The 7,675-nt window shown below is 33.6% G+C and overlaps 1 protein-coding gene across 4 annotated transcripts in view; it reads right to left on the bottom strand.

Moving 5' to 3' along the window:
• The window catches only part of mid1 (midline 1), a 68,855-nt gene that overhangs the window by 30,846 nt on the left and 30,334 nt on the right, over nt 1-7,675 (bottom strand). For all 4 annotated transcript variants that reach the window (XM_016489776.1, XM_016489778.1, XM_016489779.1 and 1 more), the window contains exon 2: nt 4,266-5,008. In XM_016489776.1, the coding sequence (XP_016345262.1) occupies nt 4,266-4,955 (690 nt within the window). In that variant the 5' untranslated portion in view covers nt 4,956-5,008. The remainder of the gene's footprint in view (nt 1-4,265; nt 5,009-7,675) is intronic.

The raw sequence follows: 7,675 nt of genomic DNA, 5'->3' as shown, positions 1-7,675 counted from the left end.
CTCACTCACACTCACTCACACTCACACACACTCACACACACACTCTCACACTCACTCACACTCACTCACACACACTCTCACACACACACATACACACACACACACTCACGCTTTTCACAATTTTCAAAATTAAATTATTATTTTTATTTTTAAATTATTAAACAATAATTTTTTTAAACTAATTTTTGGTATTTTTTTCTTCTCATTATTTCATTATTTCTCATTATTTAGTTTTAGATATTTTAGTCCTTCAAGTTAAACTAAACAAAAATGAGAAATGTTGCATTGAGGAGAAATAACATAATAAGGGGAAATAAAATAGGCTAAATTTAATCATATTTGAAAGAATTTATGCCAATTTTAAGGATCATATTTTTTGCACTATTTTTACATTATCATCTTGTTTATTATCATTATTTTCTGCTTACAGATTATCATTACTATTGCTGCTTATATATTATCATTATTATTATCTGCATTATATTATTATTATTATCATCTGATTGTTTTTTTCCCCATTATATTAACAATATTATCATGGCAATTAAGAAAACTTTCTGCTTAAATTCAATTTATGCACAATTTATAAAATTAGGGTGCAATTAACCTTTTTTGTAATTCTTATAATTTTTCAAGGTGATTCTCATAATTTTATTTGTTATTTTAGTACTTAAGATATAAAACAATGCAAATATGATATTTATTAAGTTAATTGTATTATCATGGCAATTAAGAAAACTTTCTGCTTAAATTCAATTTATGCACAATTTATAAAATTAGGGTGCAATTAACCTTTTTTGTAATTCTTATAATTTTTCAAGGTGATTCTCATCATTTTATTTGTTATTTTAGTACTTAAGATATAAAACAATGCAAATATGATATTTATTGCTTATTAACTTATTTATGAAGTTAATTGCACTTTAATTTTGGTATTATTATCATGCCAGTTAAGAAAATGTTCAGCTTAAATTCAATTTATGTACAATTTACAAAATTAAAGGACAATTAACTTCTTTATGTGTAATTCCCATTCTTCAAGGTGAATCTCATTGTTCATTGTTTTCACTTTATTATACTTATAATTGAAAAAAAAATCTCTCTCTATAATTTAAAGTGTGAATATATAACAATGAACAATAATAAGAAATAAAACTGATTATATTACAAACACAAAGCCTTGTTGAACTTATTGTTTTTATAAAATCCCGGCAAATATAATAAAAGGCAAATACCTAAAAATTGTTCTGCCAAGAAATATAGTTTGTTAGACTAAAAGTTGGCCAGCAACATATAAACTTGGCTTTAATAGAGCAGTTGATATTGTAGTCCCAGAACCTAGAAGAGAATCAGCATTTCTGAGCCAATATGTCAGGAGTGTTTTTACAATAATGGTTTTGAATCATAAAGATGTGAGTTTATGTGCTTGATGAATCGGACAACCACTGTAGTTCTTATAAAGCAACTGTTAACAACTTTAAAAACAACCTTTGAGGTCTGACTGTAATTTATGTTGAAGAACAAAACATGAAATTCTCTTGAAGGAATGTTAACCACAGACCTTATTTTACTCATAAATAGAAAAGCTCTATTATAAAAACCCACATGAAATTCATGAGGGATCGATCCCATGGTGAATTATCCTGCCAGGTCGGCCTACAAATTTCTGTCATGACCGAACAGCTCAAGACAGAAAAAGCATTTCTGAATATAGCTCGTCCAATCAGAATTTAGAGGAACAATCCATTATAGATCAAGAAAACATCAACAATCTCGCCTTATGAAATCAGTTGTATTTATTCCCAAATACTCAATGGTAATACTCAAAAGGCATGTCTACTCAAAGGAATTCATAAAACTTTAACAATCTGAGAATTTATTAACTTTTTTTTATTATTATTATTTTTAAAAAGGTTATATTATAAATTGTGTTGTCGGTTTTAATTTTGCTAAATTTAATACAGATTTATTGTCAAAAACTGTGGTGATCAAATAAATGCATTTCTAAAACAGTTTAAGTAATCTCTTTAAATGTAAATCAAAGTAAAAATTTACAATTCCTTTTATTTTTGCCAAACATGTACCAACCAGCTTGTAATGAGAAATGCTTATCAATAAAACACAAGCTTTAAGGGCTCCCTGTGGTTTTCAGTTCAAATAAAAGCTTAAAGGTTTAACTTTTGAAAATTAATAAATTAAAACCGCCATAAATATTACAGGTGTAATGTAAATTATTATTATTATTATTATTCAAAAACACTCTATATTTTTAATTTACAGTAGAACATACAATAGTAATATTTACTTTGTTTTTATTTAGTTATTTTTATTTAGTAATAATAATAATTATTTCTATTGTTATTATAATTATAATTAATAATAATAATATTCTTGTTTTATTTTCATTGCAATGTTGGAAAACTGTCTCTTACCTTTTCTCACTGTAATGTAATTTTTCTTAATTTTACAATTAAATATTACAATAGTAATATTTCCTATTTTGTTTTTATTATCATATTATATTATTTTTAATAATAATAATAATAACAATAATAATGATGATGATGATAATAATAATCATAATAATAATAATAAATTGTGCAGCCCTACGGTTTTATATATATTTTTTTACTTTTAGAATTGCAATTGCAATTCTTATCATTAAAAAAATATCCTCAAATTGTTTTGCCCAATCAGATCCATTCAGACCATTTGACCCAATGTTGGACAATTGTATCTCATTATACCCTAATGTAAATTATTATTATTATTATTATTATTATTATTAATACTTGATTTTTATTTTACAGTGAAATACTATAATAGTAATATTTATTTTATTTTTATTTAGTCATTTTTATGTAGTTATACTACTACTACTACTACTACTACTACTACTAATAATAATAATAATAACAATAGTAATGATAAATTGCGCATCTCTACAAACAAGCACAGCAAACCTGATTTTTTTTTTTATATATATAAATCGCAATTGCAATTTTTAATCAGAAAATTCCCCAAATTGTGTAGCCCAACCAGTTCTTTCATCCCTGTTTGAAAACGGTCTCTTACCGTTTCTTACCGTTATGTAAATAATTCTTATTATATTGCATTTTATATCGCAATTTTTTTTTTCAGAAAATTTCTTAAATTGTGTAGCCCGACCAGTTCTTTCATCCCTATTAGGGCTGAGACAATAAATCGATGCATCGCGAATCGAGAAATGATTCTGCATCGATTCTGAGATAATCGGAATGCATCGCGATTCTCTCTCAAATCGATTCTGAGCTTAGTTTTTAACAGCAGATGGCACTGCATGCTTTAGAAATAGCCGAATTCTGCTTGCTTCAAGTTCCTTACACACGCACCATTTGAACCTAAAATAATCATTCATAAAGTTCGAAAAGGTTGAAGCAAATTACAAGGATGTTCACAGTGGGCTGTGTTTACATTAATCTCGCATCATAAAAGCCGATGTGCAAGTATATTTAACCACTTACATGACTCAGCCGAACGCACAAGCGCTCTTCTTCGTGAGCATTTGAGTGTGCGGTTAAAAACTTGCCTAGAGCGCCATCTGCTGTTAAAAACTAAGCTCAGAATTGATTCGAGAGAGAATCACGATGCATTCCGATAATCTCAGAATCAATCCACGAAACGCAATGCATCGATTTATTATCCCACCCCTAATCCCTATGTTTGAAAACGGTCTCTTACCGTTTCTTATCATAATGTAAATCTCTGTAAATTCTTATTGTATTGCATTTTAAATCGCAATTGCAATTTTTTTTCTGAAAATTTCTTAAATTGTGTAGTCCAACCAGTTCTTACATCCCTATGTTGGAAAACTGTCGCTTACTGTTTCTTACCGTGATGTAAATGTTTCTTATTATATTGCATTTTAAATCGCAATTGCAATTTTAATCAGAAAATTTCTTAAATTGTGTTGCCCTACCAGTTCTTACATCCCTATGTTGGAAAACTGTCGCTTACTGTTTCTTACCGTGATGTAAATGTTTCTTATTATATTGCATTTTAAATCGCAATTGCAATTTTAATCAGAAAATTTCTTAAATTGTGTTGCCCTACCAGTTCTTACATCCCTATGTTTGAAAACGGTCTCTTACCGTTTCTTACAGTGATGTAAATTATTCTTATTATATTGCATTTTAAAATCAAAATTTTTTTTTTTCAGAAACAAATAATAAAAATCCACAATTTGTACAGGTCTACGAGCCCAATATTGTAAACCGGCCTCTCACCTTCAGCTTGTCGAATCGCTCTCCCAGCGCTGCCACCTGGTGTTCACGGTGATGCCCGACCAGTTTGCACAGCGAGCAAATCAGCTGCTCGTCCGTCACGCAGTACATGTTGACCTTCTCCTCTCCGTGCTCGGGACAGGCCAGTCCTCTGAGGCGCGAGTCCGGCACGGGTTTGGTGAGTCGGTGTCCCGTGAAGGGCTTCTTGTTGGGGTGAGTGGCGCGCAGGCATTCCTTGCAATACGAAACCTCGCAGGTGACGCAGGTCTTGACCGCCTCCTGCGGCGGATCCTGCTCGCAGAACTGGCACTGGACAGCTTCGCACGGCGAACTCATGACCCTGCCGTCATCCAACGCCACCGAGGGGAACGGATCGCGGCTGCAGCGGCGCGTCTCGCTTGGCGAGTTCGGCCCGCTCAGAGACGCCTTCTGGAAGCGGTCGATGATATTCTGCAAAGTGACGTTGCGCTTGAGGCCGTCTAGACCCTGCTGGTCGAGAGTGATGACATAGCGACAGGTGGGACACTGGAAGGCGGAGTAGGGTTTGCTGGACTCGTCGAGCGAGGGACAGTGGGACACCAGAATGCGATGGGCGCAGTTGAAGCACAGGCTGTGGGCGCAGGGCAGCAGTAGAGGATCCTCGAAAAGTTCCAGACAGATTGGGCAAGTCAACTCCGACTCCAGTGTGTCCATCTTCAGTGAAGCGATGGGGACGTCAGCGAAACCCAGGGAAGCCGTTTAGCCGTCTGCAAACAAGCGAAAGACAACCTCCGCTGTTACATTACCACTCAAATGTTAACTAAATTAATACACACTCCTGCAACTCTGTTTTTCCTATTCACTGTGATCATCAGTAAGAAAGGTACAAAGTCGCTTTCCAGAACCTTCACTGTCTCTGCTGTTCTGTGGAGGATCAAACATCCAACCTGTTTGATCTGCTTTTATTCAGTAAGGACGCATTAAATTGATCAAAAGTGACTAGGGATGCACCGAATGTTCGGCAACCGAAATTATTCGGCCGAATAAGCGAAAAGGCAGAATAATATGTACCGAACAATGACTAACGCGATCAAATAGAGGCACGCACTAATGCAGCAAACATGTCGGCAGTGTGAAAGTATTTAAAACTATCAGAGAAAGACGCAGACATCATTACAAGCACGAAGCACCGACAGCGAGAGACTGTTTAGTGCTGCATCACATGTCTCCGATAAGAAGAATAGGTGGCTGATGCTGGTGGTTAAGTTACTGTATGATGATTGAAATCGCAAAATGGCCTCAAACGATTAGTAAATAAACTGCAGAATGTTATATTTTCTAACGCACGCACGAAATGCATGTATTCTGACAGCGTGCCAGGGTTCAAAGTCCAAAGCGCGAGGAAAATCTGCGCTGACATGTTACTCGTCAGTTGCATTTTTGTGAATTTTTTAAAGGCATGTGACAATGTGATAAGTGTGACAAACATCTTCCCAAATTCATAATGAGAATCATTTATAAATCTGCATGCTGTTGTCAACAAAAAGAAGCCAAAATAAAAGCAACAACTCCATCAACATTCATAAATGTTAGTATTGTAATTTTACTGTCGTTCTGTAAAATAAAATAAAAAAGTAAGACAATAATAATAACCCTACAACATCTCTATTAATACATTTATTATAACATTCACACACAGTGTTCAAATTGGGATCTGTAATATATTCTAATGTTTTAAAAGAATTCTCTTCTGCTCAGCAAGGCTGCCTTTATTTGTACAGTAAAAAATACATGCCTGATTCAAGTCTCAAAAATGGCCAAAAAATATTATTTTACTAACTTAATTTTAAGTTAAATTGTGCTTTGTTGGTATAATGTCTGCTAGAATGTTAAAAAATCTTCAGTGTTAAGTAAATATTTTTAAATTGTTGTTTTGTAATTGATTTTTTATTTGAAAAGCAGGACAAAACAGTAAATAGCACATTTTGACTATTTAATGTATACAATGGTGAAAAAAAAAAGCCAAAATAGACCTACATGGGGGAAAAAATGCGAAAAACCGAGTTCGGTATTCGGCCCAGTACTTCATTTTGTTCGGCTTCAGCCAAGAATTTTCATTTCGGTGCATCCCTAAAAGTGACAGTAAAACATTTATAATGTTACAAAAGATTTCTATTTCAAATAAATGCTGTTCTTTTGAACTTTCAATTCATCTGTAAATCCTGAAAAATAAAATGTATCACGGTTTCCACAAACATATTCGTCAGCATTGCTAATAATCAGAAATATTTCTTGAGCAGCAAATCAACATATTAGAATGATTTCTGAAGGATCAAGTGACCAGGGGCGGAGCCAGGGGGTCGTGGCCACCACTGACCTAAGCTTGGCCACCCCACTCAAAACTGATGTTTTTTGACAAGAAATGCATTTATTAAGACGCGGAACCGCCGTATCTCTGTATGACCATCAAATTGGAGAATTTCCGGCACGTACTTCAACTTCGCCTCAGCGCCAGGCGCAAGTCAAACGAGCGCGGAAATTAAGGAACATGTGCCAAAAGAGCTTCAGTAGAACAACAGTGAACTGCGGTCTGATGAGATGCAGTACGCTATATGTCAGTAAAACAAACTTTCCTCTCCTGACAGCTGTTTTACCGTGCTCATGGCGCACACTCTTCAACTTTACGCGAATATAAGCCGCACGCTCTATATCGCTTCATCATAAATAATACGTGCAAGAAACTATGAGCATACAATGTAGTTCTGACGTCATGAAATTACCAAAAAGGCGAGTGCATATACATAATTAGTGCATTCATTTATGTATAGCATCATATTAAAGAACGTCTCTCAAATGCATGTACTAAAAGATTGTGCAATTCGAGATCACAATATACAATATAGTTCTACACAATAAGGCGCAAGCTGTTTTTTTTGTAATTTAATGCACAAGTAAATATGAACACAGCGCACTTATACTAGAAAACATGCGCTTTTTTATTTTTTTATTTTGTAAAGTACGAAAATGAAACCATTTAAATGCATAAAACTGATTTTACATTTTGGCATTTATGTGCTGTTGACTTCCGTCCTTTTTTATTATTATTTTTTTTATTAACCAATTCTTATCACTATCTGCATGTCTCATCAATGACTATGCAATGATGGAGAACAAGCTTTTGGTGGTTTTGAGAACCAGAACCAAGCTGTCTGAGCAATAAAGCTATAGTGAGCCCCTTTATTAAAATACCTGGAGGTGGGGAATAATACACAAATTGTCATATTCACTCAGCATTACTTGATCTAATTCACAAATATCTCAAATACAATTTAGTAGAAATTAATTGTATTCAGTTGTGTTTTAGGCACTAAAACAGTCCAATACTTTATAATCAATCACATTTTTATATTGAAATAATGAAGATTTCTGTGCCA

This window comes from Sinocyclocheilus anshuiensis, unplaced genomic scaffold (genome assembly GCF_001515605.1).
Source record: "Sinocyclocheilus anshuiensis isolate Anshui unplaced genomic scaffold, SAMN03320099.WGS_v1.1 scaffold394, whole genome shotgun sequence".
Taxonomy (NCBI): domain Eukaryota; kingdom Metazoa; phylum Chordata; class Actinopteri; order Cypriniformes; family Cyprinidae; genus Sinocyclocheilus; species Sinocyclocheilus anshuiensis.
Note: the sequence above shows the minus strand (reverse complement) of the source record. Positions and strands in the feature narration are given on the sequence as shown.